The sequence below is a fragment of the Heterodontus francisci genome, chromosome 13, assembly GCF_036365525.1.
Source record: "Heterodontus francisci isolate sHetFra1 chromosome 13, sHetFra1.hap1, whole genome shotgun sequence".
Taxonomy (NCBI): Eukaryota; Metazoa; Chordata; class Chondrichthyes; order Heterodontiformes; family Heterodontidae; genus Heterodontus; species Heterodontus francisci.
Window position 1 is genome coordinate 67,208,633 of NC_090383.1, and position 18,287 is coordinate 67,226,919.

General features: G+C 51.2%; 1 protein-coding gene across 4 annotated transcripts in view; it reads left to right on the forward strand.

The window, feature by feature from the left end:
• The window catches only part of LOC137376413 (proteasome activator complex subunit 4-like), a 227,538-nt gene that overhangs the window by 195,666 nt on the left and 13,585 nt on the right, over positions 1-18,287 (forward strand). For all 4 annotated transcript variants that reach the window (XM_068044928.1, XM_068044930.1, XM_068044929.1 and 1 more), the window contains 2 exons: positions 5,227-5,389; positions 5,604-5,737. In XM_068044928.1, coding sequence (XP_067901029.1) covers positions 5,227-5,389; positions 5,604-5,737 — 297 coding nt within the window. The remainder of the gene's footprint in view (positions 1-5,226; positions 5,390-5,603; positions 5,738-18,287) is intronic.

An 18,287-nucleotide genomic window follows, 5' to 3' on the forward strand; every position in this document is an offset into this window, starting at 1 on the left:
AAATATAAATAGTGCATGAACAACATCTTCCGATTGCAAAATGTGCTCATGGCTAAATGTAACTGTCAGTACTCATATTCATTTTGCAGTGTAGTTAATCGGTTTTCATGCAAGATGCAATACAGCAAATGGAATGGTACCCTTATGATTCTGCTCATTTCATAATCAAGTATCATACTGGCCTGGGATTGTATTAGCACTTTCATTTAATAGTACAGGCCTTAAAGAATTCAGCTGATCTTCAACAGAGATTTGTCAGTTACTTATAACAATACAACTGAATTTGCTTTCATTTTATATTTTAAAAGTAAGTTTTAATGTGAATAATGTGCTTTGGCAACACTTGGGTTCGTTGTACTGTAATAACTCTGTTTAATTAGCATGATGCTTACAGCATCACTTAGTGCCCGACAGGGCATCAGAATGTTGTGTTCATGAATTTAAATTTTAATCTGCAGAAATGAATGCAAAGTAGTGTTGAAAGTAGTTGATAGATTAAGTTAATGAATACTAAATATGAACATTTGCAGTGTATGTATCTTTCTTGGAGTAGAGGCTGTAAGAAAGATGGCAGTTTTGAAATTACAATACCTTCCTAAATCTCTTAAAATCCAGGAAATTTCAGTCTACCTAAACTGGCCATTTTAAGTTTTCAGCACATTCACTGGCACTGAAACAAACCCAGGTATTGTAATAATAAAACTACTAGGATGTTAGGATCAATTTTACCCTGTAATAACTGAACACCTAAAACAGTTGTGCAAATAAAAATATTTTAAACACCTTTCACTTTGGCAGTAAACTTGTAAACGAAAATGAATGCCAGTATAGTATTCCTACTTTCTGTTGCTACTCCAGTTATGAATGCTTCTACATAGTGGCAGAAACTCTAAGATTAGGCGTTGCTGCCATGTGCAGCAGTGGAATCAATGATGATAGGAGTCCCATGTGAGGAGGCAGCCCAAGAGCAGTGCTGAGAGGAAGAGGGGGTCAAGTCTGAGGAAGCATTGCGGTCTGTTCTTCTTGAACAGCTTTTCTGAGTTGTACTGTGAACTACTTACAAATTGTTTCTTTTGTCATTTGTGTAAGATACAGTTGTTTTTAAATAATTATTTTTTGACAATAGCAGATGTCACCGCTAACATGATCATTTATCATTGTGCGTTGGCATCCACTCTGAAAGATTAATGATTTTTAACCTAAACACGAAGTTTATCATGTTATTTACAGCTGACTTCAGTGCACAACACATGTATAACCATAGCCTTATATATAACTAGACTTATATTTGTGTGTATTGTTTCCCCACTTGCATCCTGCCCCCCCACCCCATGAAGAGCATTTCCAATCAACCTGCCCTGAAGTATTTTTCCTCCCACCTCTGAAGTACTTCTATTCCTCTTCCCTCCCCCTCACCTGAGGTAGTATCCCTGGCCCCATTCCTTTCCTCTCCCCTACTACTTCTCTCACCCTTCTTCACCCACCTTCTTTACTTACTGTGTCCTCTTGTTCTCAATCCTTTCATGAGTGGGAAGTTTCTCCCTATTTACTCTGACCAGACCCCTCATGATTTTGAATGCCTCTATCAAATCTCCTCTCAGTCTTCACTTCTCCAAGGAAAACAGTCCCAACTTCTCCAGTCTGTCTTTGTAAATGATGTTCCTCATCTCTGGAACCATTCTCATGAATTTTTCTGTATTCTCTCCAATACCTTCACAACCTTCCTTTAATGCAGCACCCAAAACAGTATGCGATATCTCATTTGAGGCTGAACAGTGTTCTATATAAGTTTAACATAACTTCCATGCTCTTGTACTGTATGCCCCATTAATAAGGCCTAGGAAACTATGCTTTATTAACCGCACTCTCAACCTGTCCTGCCACCTTCAATTATTTATGCACATATACAACTATGCTCCTGCACCCCTTTAGAGTTGTACCCTTTATTTTATATTGGGGGAATTTTATGCTTTGGTGCCTGAATGAGGGACCTGGCCTTGAGAAGGGGGCGTCTGCTGAGAGCCACCCTCCTGCCCTTGCTGCCAACCCCCACTACACCCCGCACCCCCACCCCATGAGACCCCTCCTGCCCTGACCTAGCTGAGGTCTGGGTCCAATGCTGCTCCTGGATCTCAGGTGGGTGCTCCACCGGCTGTTGGCTAGACCAGAGGGCGGGACTTCTGTCGCTGGGGTCCTTTAATCCCGTGAAAGGCCTGCCGCTTTCTAGTTAAGTGCCTAACTGTCAGTTTATTCGGGCCTCCCACCAGAAGGGGCGATGCGGGGTTCTCTGTGCTTTTGCTGGAGGTCGCGACCCCTGCTGCCCAGATAAAATCCCGACCATTGTCTCCCCATGTTGTTCCTACCAGAATGAGTCACTGAATCATTACAGTGCAGAAGGAGGCCATTTGGCCCATCGTGTCTGCACTGGCTCTCTGAAAAAGCAACTCCCTTAGTTCGATTCCCCTGCCTTTTCCCCATAACCCTGCACATTCTTCCTTTTCATATAACTCTCTAGTTCCCTTTTGAATGCTTCAATTGAACCTGCCGCCACCAGGTTCTTAGGCAGCGCATTCCAGTCCTTAACCACTTGCTGTGTGAAAAAGTTTTTTCTCATGTCACTTTTGCTTCTTTTACCAAATACTTTAAATCTGTCCCCTCTGGTTCTCAATCCTTTCACCAGTGGGGACAGTTTCTCTCTACCTACTCTGTCCAGACCCCTCATTATTTTGAATACCTCTATCAACTCACCTCTCAGCCTTCTCTTCTCCAAGGAAAACAGTCCTAACTTCTCCAATTTGTCTTCATAACTGAAATTCCTCATCCCTGGAACTGTTCTCGGGAATCTTTTTTGGACTCTCTCCAATGTCCTCCTGTCTTTCGTGAAGTGCGGCACCCAGAACTGGACGCAGTACTCCGACTGAGGCAGAACTAGCGTCTTATATAAGTTTAACATAATTTCCTTGCTCTTGTGCTCTATGCCCCTATAAAGCTGAGGATACTATATGCTTTATTAACCGTGCTCTCAACCTGTCCTGCCACCTTTAATAACTTATACACATATACACCTAGGTCCCTCTGCTCCTGCATCCCTTTAGAATTGTGCCCTTTATTTTATTATTGTTTCTCCATGTTCTTCCTACCAAAATGAATCGCTTCACATTTCTCTGCATTGAACTTCATCTGCCACCTGTCTGCCCATTCCACCAACTTGTCTGTTATTTTGAAGTTCTGCACTATCCTCCTCACAGTTCACAATGCTTCCAAGTTTCGTATCATCTGCAAACTTTGAAATTGTGCCCTGTATACAAAGGTCTAGGTCATTAATATATATCAGGAAAGGCAAGGGTCCCACAATGATCCCAGGGGAACTCCACTACGAGCCTTCCTCCAGCCCGAAAAACATCCATTAATCACTACTCTTTGTTTTCTGTCACTCAGCCAATTTCGTACCCATGTTGCTACCATCCCTTTTATTCCATGAGCTACAAGTCTGTTGTGTAGCACTGTATCAAACGCCTATTGAAAGTCTCCGTACACTGCATCAACAGCATTGCCCTCATCAACCCTCTGTTACCTCCTCAAAAAACTCCAAGTTAAGCAGAATTTTTCCCTTAAGAAATTCATGCTGGCTTTCCTTAATTAACTTGCATTTGTCCATGTGACTATTGATTTTGTACCTAATTATTTTTTCTAGAAGTTTTCCCATCACTGAAGTTAAACTGACTGGCCTGTAGTTGCTGGGCTTATCTTTACACCCTTTTTTGAACATGGGTGTAACGTTTGCAATTCTCCAGTCCTCTGGCACCACCCCAAGTCTAAGGAAGACTGAAAAATTATGGCCAGTGCCTCTGCGATTTCCACCCTCACTTACCTCAGTATCTTTGGATGCATTTCATCTGGTCCTGGTGCTTTATCTACTTTAAGTACAGACAACCTATCTAATACTTCCTCTTTATCAATTTTAAACCCCTCTACTTACCTCCTCTTTCAACATTGCCTGGGTTGCATCTTTTTCCTTGGTAAAGACGGATGCAAAGTATTCAATTAATTCCTCAGCTATGCCCTCTGCCTCCATGTGTAAATCCCCTTTCTGGTCCCTAATAGGCCCCACTCCTCCTTTTACCACCCTTATACTATTTATATGCCTATAGAAAACTTTAGGATTTCCTTTAATGCTAGCTGCCAGTCTCTTTTCATGCTCTCTCTTTGCTTTTTCGCTTTTCCTCGGGACCTTCTATATTCAGCCTGCTTCTCCATAATATTATCTGCCTGACATCTGTCATAGGCACATTTATTCAAAGTTCCAAATAGTCTTGTTCAGCCTGATACATTGGCCATGGAGGGGTATACAAAGAACAATACAGCACAGGAACAGGCCATTCGGCCCTCCAAGCCTGCGCCGATCTTGATGCCTGCCTAAACTTAAAACCTTCTGCACTTCCGGGGTCCGTATCCCTCTATTCCCATCCTATTCATGTATTTGTATAGAGGTTGTGATGAGGGCTTGACGATGTTTTCAGTCTTCCCAGTGTTTTACTGGAGGAAGTTATAACTCACAGGGCTGGTTGTTAGACAAACAGTGTCGAGAACGTGTGAATGTTAACTCGTAACTTCAATTAATGTTGTCAAGCACGTAGATGGGGAAAAGAAAGCAGCCAAGGATGGACCTGACGGGGAGTGTGAGGTAGTTGGGGGTGGTGGGTTCCACATGTGGTGGTGGAGGGCTGGGAAGAGAAGACATTGCTGGAGATACTTTGGCAATCTTTGGATAAGAATGGAACCAAGCAAGAGCAGCCCATGCTGCAGGAGAGTGGAGAAGAGGTGTTGGATGAGGATCATGAAATCGACTATGTTAAGCTGCAGAGGAGTTAAGGAGGCACAATGAATTTGATCAGTCACAAATAATGTCATCTATAACTTGGGGCTATTTTGCTGCTGATGGGGTAGGAATCTTATTAGAGGAATTCACACAGGTTTCCGAGAAAGGTGGAGGGAGGCTGCAACATGTTTAAGGACTTTGCAGAGTTTGCACATGGGACCATAATTAGCAGTATAAAGCTGGCAATCATCTAAAACTGCTTTACCTATTGGAGTGAACTAATAAAATATTAATTCTAGGCTTTGTTGTAGTACTGAGGAAAGGACATGAATGACGCAAGATGGTGTGTTGGGCACATTGTGTGAGCAGTGGGTATCAATTGAGGAATTTCTTTTTGCTGCTCACAGGCAAGAGAAATGGCTGCTACCACCTTGAGTGGTCTGCTGCAATGCAACTTCCTGACTATGGATTGCTCCATGCAGAGTCACTTTGAACAGCTCTGCAAGACCAGACTTCCAAAGAAGAGGAAAAGAGACCCAGGCACAGTGGTGGATATGATTCCTCCAGCAGGTAAAAAGGAGTGTGTTTATATTATCAGAAGCTGACTTTCAGCCAGGAGTGTAATCATTTAATGTTTTGTTATTGAGCATCTTTTTTCCATGGGTTGTTTAGAAGGTGAACCTGCAGTAGTGAGCAAATGTTGAAAGTCAGAATAAGATTTTTAAAGATGCAAATTTGACACAGTTAACATTAAATTTGTCATAACTTTCACCCACCTCTATAGATTTGGTTCGGCGCCATGCTGGAGTATTAGGACTAAGTGCCTGCATCTTATCAAGTCCATATGAAGTGCCAACTTGGATGCCACAGCTTCTGATGAACCTCAGTGTTCACCTGAATGATCCACAACCTATAGAGGTATGGAAGAAGTTGCTATTTAAAGAAAATACATTCCTTGCTGTTGTATTGTTGACAGAATTGTGAATTTGGCAATTTATTTTAGTTATAAATGAAAAATAAGCCAATTAGAAATACAATATTGCCTATATTTAATCTCAAGTAAGAATTGTAACTGCACGTCCCTGTTCATATTGCCTAATATTGATTTGTACAAGGATAGATAATACCTAGATTTTCTGATCTGGGTAAACTTTACATCCAAGTAATTTGTACGTATGTAGGGATCACAGTAGTGATGGGAACAGAAAATGGTATGTCGTTTAAATTTATAAGGATGTGGACAATTAAAGGGAAATACATTTGGCAGTAAAATTTCTTAAATGTTAGAAAAGCATTTCAAATCTTGGCAGTCTTACCAAGGTTGAAGGAGAGCAGATAAGGGAGAATAAGAAAAAAGTGCAAAAAAAAAGGTGCTGGGAACCTTGCTATTTGTAATGTACATTAATGATTTAGACGTGAATATAGGAGATATGATCAGTAAGTTCGCAGATGACACAAAAATTGTTGGCGTCATAAATAGTGTGGAGGAAAGCCTTAAATTACAGGACAATATAGTTGGGCTGGTAAGATGGGCAGAGCTGTGGCAAATGGAATTTAATCCTGAGAAGTGAGAGGTGATGCATCTTGGGAGGACTAACAAGGCAAGGGAATATACAATGGGTGTTAGGTTGCTAGGAAGTACAGAGCATCAGAGGCGGCACAGTGGCGCAGTGGTTAGCACCGCAGCCTCACAGCTCCAGGGACCCGGGTTCGATTCCGGGTACTGCCTGTGTGGAGTTTGCAAGTTCTCCCTGTGTCTGCGTGGGTTTTCTCCGGGTGCTCCGGTTTCCTCCCACAAGCCAAAAGACTTGCAGGTTGATAGGTAAATTGGCCATTATAAATTGTCACCAGTATAGGTAGGTGGTAGGGAAATTTAGGGACAGGTGGGGATGTTTGTTGGGAATATGGGATTAGTGTAGGATTAGTATAAATGGGTGGTTGATGTTCGGCACAGACTCGGTGGGCCGAAGGGCCTGTTTCAGTGCTGTATCTCTAATCTAAAAGAGGGACCTTGGTGTACTTGTCCATAGATCACTGAAGGCAGCAGCACAGGTAGATAAGGTAGTTAGGAAGGCATATGGGGTACTTGTCTTTATTAGCCAAAGCATAGAATATAAGAGCTGGGAAGTTATGATGGAGCTGTATAAAACGCTAGTTAAGCCACAGCTGGAGTACTGTGTACAGTTCTGGTCACTGCACTATAGGCAAAATTTGATTGCACTGGAGAGGGTGCAGAGGAGATTCACCAGAATGTTGCCTGGGCTGGAGCCTTTCAGCTATGAAGAGAGACTGGATAGGTTAGGGTTGTTTTCCTTAGAGCAGAGAAGGCTGAGGGGGGACCTGATTGAGGTGGGCAAAATTATGAGGGGCATAGCTAGGAAGAAACTTTTTCACTTAGCAGAGGTGTCAATAACCAGGGGGCATAGATTTAATGTAAGGAGCAGGAGGTTTAGAGAGGATTTGAGGAAAATGTTTTCATGCAGAGGTGGTTGGAATCTGGAACACTGCCTGAAGGGGTGGTAGAAGCAGCGACCCTCACAACATTTAAGAAGTATTTAGATGAGCACTCGAAACACCATAGCATACAAGGCTACGGGCCAAGTGCTGGAAAATGGGATTAGGATAGGTGCTTGATGGCCGGCATGGACACGATGGGCCAAAGGGCCTGTTCTGTGCTGTATAACTCTATGACTCTCTGAAAAGGAAATCCAAGATGCAGGCCTGAGTCTGTGGAGACGTGAAAGCAGCCATGCACCAACCCCTAGTGGAAACAGTGCTGTATGTAGTGTTTGCATTGGGGCTGCCCCCTCTCACTGCACACCTCATTCTCCCATTGATCACTAAAGCATGCCCGCAAGGAAATTTTGCCAAGTTTCAGGCTAGCTTTCACTGAATGCGTCAGCCCTATGCTCCATGCTGGCAGAAGATAGTGATAGCTCTGCATCTGCCTCTCTGATGACTTGGACTCTGAAGATAGTTCTCTGCAGTCATTGCCAGGTAATTGAGCCAACCCTTCCAAATATGGATGATGGCATCTTGCTGCATGTGTGCTCAAGCAAGGTACACTAGCTGTTGACCAACATATGTTTTCTGTCCTACAGTGCCTTTGAAAGAGTGACACACTGTAATTGGGGTGCTTTTGAGAAAAATTTAATATTGTAGTTAATTGTTTACTTTTTTTAGGGGCACCATCCAGTATCCTTTTTAAATCTTTTGAGAATAGGAGCCTGTAGCCATCTGTAAAAGCAATGCATGTTTATTGCTGTCTGGAGGTGGGAGAAATGGCTGTTAGATACAGAGCATGTTTCATACAGCCTGGCCTGCCTGGTATTCCTCCATGTCAAATAGAATCATAATGGCACAGAAGGAGATTATTTAGCCAATCGGGTCCATTCCGGCTCCCTGCAGAGCAATCCAATCCATTCCCTGGCTCTATCGCGGTAGCCCCATAAGTTTATTTCCCTTAGCTGCCCATCCAATTCCCTTTTGAAATCATTCATCGTCTCTGCTTCAACCACCCTCGTAGGCAGCAAGTTCATGGTCATTACCACTCGCTTTGTTTAAAAAAAAAAGTTCTTCCTCGCATCTCCCTTGTATCTCTTGGATAAAACCTTAAATCTGTGTTCCCTAGTCCTTGGGACTAATCAGTTAATGGGAATTGCTTTTCTTTGTCAAGACAAACTAACTGTCAGAATCTTGCATACCGCTATCAAATCTCCCCTCGATCTCCTTTGCTCCAAAAAGAACAATCCCATCTTCTCCAACCTAATCTTGGAGCTAAAGTTCCTCATCCCTGGAACCATTCTGGTAAATCTGCTGTCAGCAGCATATATATATATATATATATATATATATATATATATATAAAGATACAGTGGTCCTAGCACTGAATCTTGGAAGCACCACTATCTACAATCCTATTGTCTGAAAAACAACCATTTACCACAACTTGCTGTTTTCTGTGCTTAAGCCAATTTTATATCCAAGCTTACACTGACCCTCCTGTTCCATGAGCCTCTATTTTGGTAACTACCCTTTCATGTGATACTTCGTCAAAGGCTTTCTTAAAATCCATAGAGACAGCATCCATTGCTTTCCCTACATCAACCTTCTCTGTTACTTCATCAAAAAAATCAATTAGATTAGTGTATCACAATCTGCCTCTTACAAATCTATGATGGCTCTCCCGAATTAGCTTAAAGCTGTCCAAGTGCCTGTTGATTTTTTTGTCCTGATTATTGTTTCGAAAACCTTATCCACCACTGATATTAAACTGACTGGCCTGTAGTTACTAGGAATGTCCTTACACCCTTTCTTGAATAAGGATGTCACATTTGCCACTCTCCAATCATCTGGCACCTTCCCTGTATTTAGGGAAGATTGGAAGATTATGACAAGCCCTTCCACTATCTCCACTCCCACTTCCTTGAGCAACCTGGGATGCAAGCCATCCAGACCAGGTGACCTATCCACTCTAAGCATAGCCAGACTTTCCAGTACATCCTGACTATCAATTTTCATCTCATCCATGACCTTTCCCATCTCTGCTTCTACCAATATTTTGTCAGCATCCTTTTTCCTTAGTAAACACCAATACAAAGTACTCATTAAGTATTCTAACCTTGCTCTCTCCCTCTAAGCATATACCGCCCCCTTTGTCCCAAAGAGGTCCCATCCAATCTCTTACTACTCAATTGCACTTTACATGCTGGTAGATAATTTTTGGGTTTACTTTTATGTTAACTGCCATTCTATTCTCATTCTCTCTTTGCCAGTTGTATTTTCCTCTTCACTTCCCCTCTCAGCTTATTGTATTTAGCCTGGTTCTCGCTTGAAGAATTCATCTGGCATGCATCATACACCATCTCTTTTTGTTTCATCATATTTTCCATCTCCCTCATCAACCAAGGAGCCCTGGCTTTGGTTTCAAAGAACAAAGAACAGCACAGGAACAGGCCATTTGGCCCTCCAAGCCTGCGCCGATCTTGATGCCTGCCTAAACTAACACCTTCTGCACTTCCGGGGCCCATATCCCTCTATTCCCTTCCTATTCATGTATTTGTCAAGATGTCTCTTAAACGTCGCTATCGTATCTGCTTCCACCACCTCCCCTGGCACCTCCCCTTACCTTTTGTCCTTGTTGCAATGTACCTAGCCTGTACCTCAAATATCTCCTCCTTTAAGATCACCCATTGCTCCGTTCCACTTTTTCTTGCCAATCTTTGGTTCCATTTTACGCTGGCTAGATCCCCTTTCATCTCATTGAAGTTAGCCCTCTTCCAATTTAGAAGTTCTACTTCAGATTGTTCATTGCTCTTTTCCATTGCTAATTTAAACCTTATGATACAATAATCACTCTTACCCAAGTGTTCCTCCACAGACACTTGGTCCACTTGGCCCGCCTGATTCCCCAGCACCAGATCCAGCAATGCCCCTTTCCTAGTTGGGCCTAAAACATACTGGTGAAGGAAATTCTCCTGAACACATTTCAGAAATTCTTCCCCCTCTGTTCCCTTTTACAATCAATATTTGGATAATTAAAGTCACACAGTATCACCACATTTGCACATTGCTGTCTTTTTCCTGCAGATTTGCTTCTCTCGCGCGCTGTCTCACGCTTGATCTCTGGCATGCACGCTCCCTCTCTGGCGCTCGCTCGCTGGCCCACCCTCTCTGGCGCTCGCTCGCTCCCCCTCCCTCTCTGGCGCTCGCTCGCCCTCCCTCTCTGGCGCTCGCTCGCCCTCCCTCTCTGGCGCTCGCTCGCCCTTCCTCTCTGGCGCTCGCTCGCCCTTCCTCTCTGGCGCTCGCTCGCCCTTCCTCTCTGGCGCTCGCTCGCCCTCTCTCTCTGGCGCGCGCTCGCCCTCTCTCTCTGGCGCGCGCTCGCCCTCCCTCTCTGGCGCGCGCTCGCCCTCCCTCTCTGGCGCGCGCTCGCCCTCCCTCTCTGGCGCGCGCTCGCCCTCCCTCTCTGGCGCGCGCTCGCCCTCCCTCTCTGGCGCGCGCTCGCCCTCCCTCTCTGGCGCTCGCTCGCCCTCCCTCCCTGGCGCTCGCTCGCCCGCCAGCCCTCACTCCCAGGCGCTCGCCCGCCTTCCCTCCCTCCCAGGCGCTCGCCCGCCCTCCCTCCCTCTCCCTCTCTCGGTCTCTCTCGCCCGCCCTCGCCTTCCCCCCTCTCTCTCGCCCGCCCTTGCCCTCCCGCTCTCTCTCTCTCGCCCTCCCTCTCTTTCTCTCTCGCCCTCCCTCTCTCTCTCTCTCTTTCCCGCCCTCCCTCTCTCTCTCTCTCTTTCCCGCCCTCCCCGCCCTCCCTCTCTCTCTTGCCCTCCCTCTCTCTCACCCACGCTCGCCTTCCCTCTCTCTCTCTCGCCCGCTCTCGCCCTACCTCCCTCTCTCTCTCTCCCTCCCTCCCCCTGGCGCTGGCTCACACTCGCCCTCCCTCTCTCTCGTGCGCTCGTCCTCCCTCTCTGTCGTGCGCTCGCCCTCCCTCTCGCGCTCGCCCTCCCTCCCTCTCTCTCTCTCTCGCACGCGCTCGCCCTCCCTCTCTCTCTCTCCCTAGCACTCGCTCGCGTTCGCACTCGCTCGCGCTCACCCTCCCTCTCTGGTGCTCGCCCTCCCTCTTTCATGCTCGCCCTCCCTCACACTCTCTCTCTGGCGCTCTCTCTCTCTCTCTCTGGCGCTCTCTCTCGCTCTGGCGCTCTCGCGCTCTCTCTGCCGCTCGCTCGCTCTCTCTGCCGCTCGCTCGCTCGCCCGCCCTCCCTCCCTGGCGCTCGCTCGCCCGCCCTCCCTCCCTGGCGCTCGCTCGCCCACCCTCCCTCCCTGGCGCTCGCCCTCCCTCCCTGGCGCTCGCTCGCCCTCCCTCCCTGGCGCACGCTCGCCCTCCCTCCCTCTCTCTCGCTCGCTCTCTATCTCTCTGGTGCTCGCTCTCTATCTCTCTGGCGCTCGCTCGCTCTCTCTGGCGCTCGCTCGCTCTCTCTGCCGCTCGCACACTCTCTCCCTGCCGCTCGCTCGCTCTCTCTGCCGCTCGCTCGCTCGCTCGCATCGCTCTGCCTCTCGGTCGCTCGCTCGCTCTCTCTCTCTCTCTCTCTCTCTCTCTCTGTCGCTCGGTCGCTCGCTCGCTCTCTCTCTCTCTTTCGCTCGCTCTCTCTCTCTCTTTCGCTCGCTCTCTCTCTCTCTTTCGCGCTCTCTCTCTCTCTCTCTTTCGCTCGCTCTCTCTCTCTCTCTCTCTTTCGCTCGCTCTCTCTCTCTCTCTCTCTTTCGCTCGCTCTCGCTCTCTCTCTCTCTTTCGCTCGCTCTCTCTCTCTCTTTCGCTCGCTCTCTCTCTCTCTCTCTTTCGCTCGCTCTCTCTCTCTCTTTCGCTCGCTCTCTCTCTCTCTTTCGCTCGCTCTCTCTCTCTCTTTCGCTCTCTCTCTTTCGCTCTCTCTCTCTCTTTCGCTCGCTCGCTCTCTCTCTGGCGCTCGCTCTCTCTCTCTCTGGCGCTCGGTCGCTCGCTCTCTCTCTGGCGCTCGCTCGCTCTCTCTCTTTCGCTCTCTGTCTCTCTCTCTTTCGCTCTCTCGCTCGCTCTCTCTCTCTCTTTCGCTCGCTCTCTCTCTCTCTTTCGCTCGCTCTCTCTCTCTCTTTCGCTCGCTCTCTCTCTCTCTTTCGCTCGCTCTCTCTCTCTCTTTCGCTCGCTCTCTCTCTCTCTCTCGCTCGCTCTCTCGCTCGCTCCCTCTCTCGCTCGCTCGCTCCCTCTCTCGCTCGCTCTCTCTCTCTTTCGCTCGCTCTCTCTCTCTCTTTCGCTCGCTCTCTCTCTCGCTCGCGCTCGCTCGCTCGCTCTCTCTCTCGCTCGCTCTCTCTCTGGCGCTCGGTCGCTAGCTCTCTCTCTCTCTCTGGCGCTCGGTCGCTCGCTCTCTCTCTCTCTGGCGCTCGATCGCTCTCTCTCTCTCTCTCTTTCGATCGCTCTCTCTCTCTCTCTCTTTCGCTCGCTCTCTCTCTCTCTCTCTCTTTCGCTCGCTCTCTCTCTCTCTCTCTTTCGCTCTCTCTCTCTCTTTCGCTCTCTCTCTCTCTCTTTCGCTCTCTCTCTCTCTCTCTTTCGCTCTCTCTCTCTCTCTCTCTTTCGCTCTCTCTCTCTCTCTCTCTTTCGCTCTCTCTCTCTCTCTCTCTCTTTCGCTCGCTCTCTCTCTCTCTCTCTCTTTCGCTCTCTCTCTTTCGCTCTCTCTCTTTCGCTCTCTCTCTCTTTCGCTCGCTCTCTCTCTCTCTCTCTCTTTCGCTCTCTCTCTCTTTCGCTCGCTCTCTCTCTCTCTCTCTCTTTCGCTCGCTCTCTCTCTCTTTCGCTCTCTCTTGCTCGCTCTCTCTCTCTCTTTCGCTCGCTCTCTCTCTCTCTTTCGCTCTCTCTCTCTCTCTTTCGCTCGCTCTCTCTCTCTTTCGCTCGCTCTCTCTCTCTTTCGCTCGCGCTCTCTCTCTGGCGCTCGCTCGCTCTCTCTCTCTCTCTGGCGCTCACTCTCTCTCTCTCTGGCGCTCGCTCGCTCTTTCTCTCTCTGCCGCTCGCTCGCTCTCTCTCAAATGCTGCTCGCTCGCCCTCCCTCTCTGGCGCGCGCTCGCCCTCCCTCTCTGGCGCGCGCTCGCCCTCCCTCTCTGGCGCGCGCTCGCCCTCCCTCTCTGGCGCGCGCTCGCCCTCCCTCTCTGGCGCTCGCTCGCTCTCCCTCCCTGGCACGCGCACGCTCGCCCTCCCTCCCTGGCGCTCGCTCGCCCGCCCGCCCGCCCTCACTCCCAGGCGCTCGCCCGCCTTCCCTCCCTCCCAGGCGCTCGCCCGCCCTCCCTCCCTCTCCCTCTCTCAGTCTCTCTCGCCCGCCCTCGCCTTCCCCCCTCTCTCTCGCCCGCCCTTGCCCTCCCGCTCTCTCTCTCTCGCCCTCCCTCTCTTTCTCGCCCTCCCTCTCTCTCTCTCTCTTTCCCGCCCTCCCTCCCTCTCTCTCGCCCGCCCACGCCCTCCCTCCCTCTCTCTCTCTCGCCCGCCCTCGCCCTCCCTCTCTCTCTCGCCCGCCCTCGCCCTCGCCCTCCCTCTCTCTCACCCGCGCTCGCCTTCCCTCTCTCTCTCTCTCTCGCCCGCGCTCGCCCTACCTCCCTCTCTCTCTCTCTCTCTCTCCCTCCCTCCCTCCCCCTGGCGCTGGCTCACACTCGCCCTCCCTCTCTCTCGTGCGCTCGTCCTCCCTCTCGCGCTCACCCTCCCTCCCTCTCTCTCTCTCGCACGCGCTCGCCCTCCCTCCCTCTCTCTCTCGCCCTCCCTCTCTTTCTCTCTCGCCCTCCCTCTCTTTCTCTCTCGCCCTCCCTCTCTTTCTCTCTCGCCCTCCCTCTCTCTCTCTCTCTTTCCCGCCCTCCCTCTCTCTCTCTCGCCCGCCCACGCCCTCCCTCTCTCTCTCTCGCCCGCCCTCTCTCTCTCTCGCCCGCCCTCGCCCTCCCTCTCTCTCTCTCGCCCGCCCTCGCCCTCCCTCTCTCTCACCCGCGCTCGCCTTCCCTCTCTCTCTCTCTCTCTCGCCCGCGCTCGCCCTACCTCCCTCTCTCTCTCTCTCTCCCTCCCTCCCTCCCCCTGGCGCTGGCTCACACTCGCCCTCCCTCTCTCTCGTGCGCTCGTCCTCCCTCTCGCACTCGCCCTCCCTCCCTCTCTCTCTCTCGCACGCGCTCGCCCTCCCTCTCTCTCTCTCCCTAGCACTCGCTCGCGTTCGCACTCGCTCGTGCTCGCCCTCCCTCTCTGGTGCTCGCCCTCCCTCTTTCATGCTCGCCCTCCCTCACACTCCCTCTCTGGCGCTCTCTCTCTCTCCCTCTCTGGCGCTCTCTCGCTCTCGCGCTCTCTCTGCCGCTCGCTCGCTCTCTCTGCCGCTCGGTCGCTCGCCCGCCCTCCCTCCCTGGCGCTCGCTCGCCCGCCCTCCCTCCCTGGCGCTCGCTCGCTCGCCCTCCCTCCCTCTCTCTCGCTCGCTCTCTATCTCTCTGGCGCTCGCTCACTCTCTCTGCCGCTCGCACACTCTCTCTCTGCCGCTCGCTCTGCCTCTCGGTCGCTCGCTCGCTCTCTCTCTCTCTCTCTCTCTCTCTCTGCCGCTCGGTCGCTCGCTCGCTCGCTCGCTCTCTCTCTCTTTCGCTCGCTCTCTCTCTCTCTTTCGCTCGCTCTCTCTCTCTCTCTCGCTCGCTCTCTCTCTCTCTCTTTCGCTTGCTCTCTCGCTCGCTCGCTCGCTCTCTCTCTCTCTCTCTCTTTCGCTCGCTCTCTCTCTCTCTGTCTTTCGCTCGCTCTCTCTCTCTCTGTCTTTCGCTCGCTCTCTCTCTCTCTGTCTTTCGCTCGCTCTCTCTCTCTCTCTTTCGCTCGCTCTCTCTCTCTCTCTGCCGCTCGCTCGCTCGCTCTCTCTCTCTTTCGCTCGCTCTCTCTCTTTCGCTCGCTCGCTCTCTCTCTCTCTCTCTTTCGCTCGCTCGCTCTCTCTCTCTCTCTCTTTCGCTCGCTCTCTCTCTCTCTCTCTCTTTCGCTCGCTCTCTCTCTCTCTTTCGCTCGCTCTCTCTCTCTCTCTTTCGCACGCTCTCTCTCTCTCTCTTTCGCTCGCTCTCTCTTTCGCTCGCTCTCGCTCTCTCTTTCGCTCGCTCTCGCTCTCTCTTTCGCTCGCTCTCTCTCTCTCTTTCGCTCGCTCTCTCTCTTTCGCTCGCTCTCTCTCTCTCTCTCTTTCGCTCGCTCTCTCTCTCTCTCTCTTTCGCTCGCTCTCTCTCTCTCTTTCGCTCGCTCTCTCGCTCGCTCGCTCTCTCTCTCTCTTTCGCTCGCTCTCTCTCTCTCTTTCGCTCGCTCTCTCTCTCTCTTTCGCTCGCTCTCTCTCTTTCGCTCTCTGTCTCTCTCTTTCGCTCTCTGTCTCTCTCTCTCTTTCGCTCTCTGTCTCTCTCTCTCTTTCGCTCTCTCTCTCTCTTTCGCTCGCTCTCTCTCTCTCTTTCGCTCGCTCTCTCTTTCGCTCGCTCTCTCTCTCTTTCGCTCGCTCTCTCTTTCGCTCGCTCTCTCTCTCTCTCTGGCGCTCGGTCGCTCGCTCTCTCTCTCTCGCTCGCTCGCTCTCTCTCTCGCTCGCTCGCTCTCTCTCTCTCTTTCGCTCGCTCTCTCTCGCTCGCTCGCTCTCTCTCTCTTTCGCTCGCTCTCTCTCTCGCTCGCTCTCTCTCTCTCTCTGCCGCTCGGTCGCTCGCTCTCTCTCTCTCTCTCTCTTTCGCTCGCTCTCTCTCTCTCTCTTTCGCTCGCTCTCTCTCTCTCTCTTTCGCTCGCTCTCTCTCTCTCTCTTTCGCTCGCTCTCTCTTTCGCTCTCTCTCTCGCTCGCTCTCTCTCTCTCTCTCTCTCTCTTTCGCTCGCTCTCTCTCTCTCTCTGGCGCTCGCTCACTCTCGCTCTCTCGCTCTCTCTCTCTGGCGCTCGCTCACTCTCTCTCTCTCGCTCTCTCTCTCTCTCTCTTTCGCTCGCTCTCTCTCTCTCTCTCTCTCGCTCGCTCTCTCTTTCGCTCGCTCTCTCTCTCTCTTTCGCTCGCTCTCTCTCTCTTTCGCTCGCTCTCTCTCTTTCGCTCTCTGTCTCTCTCTCTCTTTCGCTCTCTGTCTCTCTCTCTCTTTCGCTCTCTGTCTCTCTCTCTCTTTCGCTCTCTGTCTCTCTCTCTCTTTCGCTCTCTGTCTCTCTCTCTCGCTCGCTCTCTGTCTCTCTCTCTCGCTCGCTCTCTGTCTCTCTCTCTCGCTCGCTCTCTCTCTCTCTTTCGCTCGCTCTCTCTCTCTCTCTCTTTCGCTCGCTCTCTCTCTCTCTCTCTTTTCCTCGCTCTCTCTCTCTCTTTCGCTCGCTCTCTCTCTCTCTTTCGCTCGCTCTCTCTCTCTCTGGCGCTCGGTCGCTCGCTCTCTCTCTCGCTCGCTCTCTCTCTCTCTTTCGCTCGCTCTCTCTCGCTCGCTCGCTCTCTCTCTCTCTCTTTCGCTCGCTCTCTCTCTCTCTCGTCGCTCTCTCGCTCGCTCTCTCTCTCTGCCGCTCGGTCGCTCGCTCTCTCTCTCTCTCTCTCTCTCTCTCTTTCGCTCGCTCGCTCTCTCTCTCTCTCTTTCGCTCGCTCGCTCTCTTTCTCTCTCTTTCGCTCGCTCGCTCTCTCTCTCTCTCGCTCGCTCTCTCTCTCTTTCGCTCGCTCTCTCTCTTTCGCTCGCTCTCTCTCTCTTTCGCTCTCTCTCTCGCTCGCTCTCTCTCTCTCTCTCTCTCGCGCTCGCTCACTCTCTCTCTCTCGCTCGCTCTCTCTCTCTCTCTCTTTCGCTCTCTCTCTCTTTCGCTCTCTCTCTCTCTCTCTTTCGCTCTCTCTCTCTCTCTCTTTCGCTAGCTCTCTCTCTCTCTTTCGCTCGCTCTCTCTCTCTCTCTTTCGCTCGCTCTCTCTCTGGCGCTCGCTCGCTCTCTCTCTCTCTGGCGCTCACTCTCTCTCTCTCTCTCTGGCGCTCACTCTCTCTCTCTCTCTGGCGCTCACTCTCTCTCTCTCTCTGGCACTCGCTCGCTCTTTCTCTCTCTGCCGCTCGCTCTCTCTCTCTCTCTGGCGCTCGCTCTCTCTCTCTCAAATGCTGCTCGCTCGCCCTATCTCTCTGGCGCTGGCTCGCTCTCTCTCTCTGGCGCTGGCTCGCTCTCTCTCTCTGGCGCTCTGGCGCTCTCTCTCTCCCTCTGGCGTTCTCTCGCTCTCTCTCTCTGGCGCTCGCTCTCTCTCTGGCTCGCTCTCGCTCTCTCCCTCTCTCTGGCTCTCGCTCTCTCCCTCTCTCTGGCGCTCGCTCTCGATCTCTCTCTCTGGCGCTCGCTCTCGATCTCTCTCTCTGGCGCTCGCTCTCGATCTCTCTCTCTGGCGCTCGCTCTCGATCTCTCTGGCGCTCGCTCTCGATCTCTCTCTCTGGCGCTCGCTCTCGATCTCTCTCTCTGGCGCTCGCTCTCGATCTCTCTCTCTGGCTCTCGCTCTCGCTCTCTCTCTCTCTCTCTCTCTCTCTCTCTCTCTGGCGCTCTCTCTCTCTCTCTGGCGCTCGCTCTCTCTCTCTCTCTCTGGCGCTCGCTCTCTCTCTCTCTCTGGCGCTCGCTCTCTCTCTCTCTCTGGCGCTCGCGCTCTCTCTCTCTTCCTCGCGCTCGCTCTCTCTCTCTCCCTCGCGCTCGCTCTCTCTCTCTCCCTCGCGCTCGCTCTCTCTCTCTCCCTCGCGCTCGCTCTCTCTCTCCCTCGCGCTCGCTCTCTCTCTCCCTCGCGCTCTCTCTTTCTCTCCCTCGCGCTTGCTCGCTCTCTCGCGCTTGCTCGCTCTCTCGCGCTCGCTCGCTCTCTCTCTCTGGCGCTCTCTCGCTCTCTCTCTCTGGCGCTCTCTCTCTCTGGCGCTCTCTCTCTCTCTCTGGCGCTCTCTCGTTCTCTCCCTCTCTGGCGTTCTCTCGCTCTCTCTCTGGCGCTCGCTCTCTCCCTCTCTCTGGCGCTCGCTCTCTCCCTTTCTCTGGCGCTCGCTCTCTCCCTTTCTCTGGCGCTCGCTCTCTCC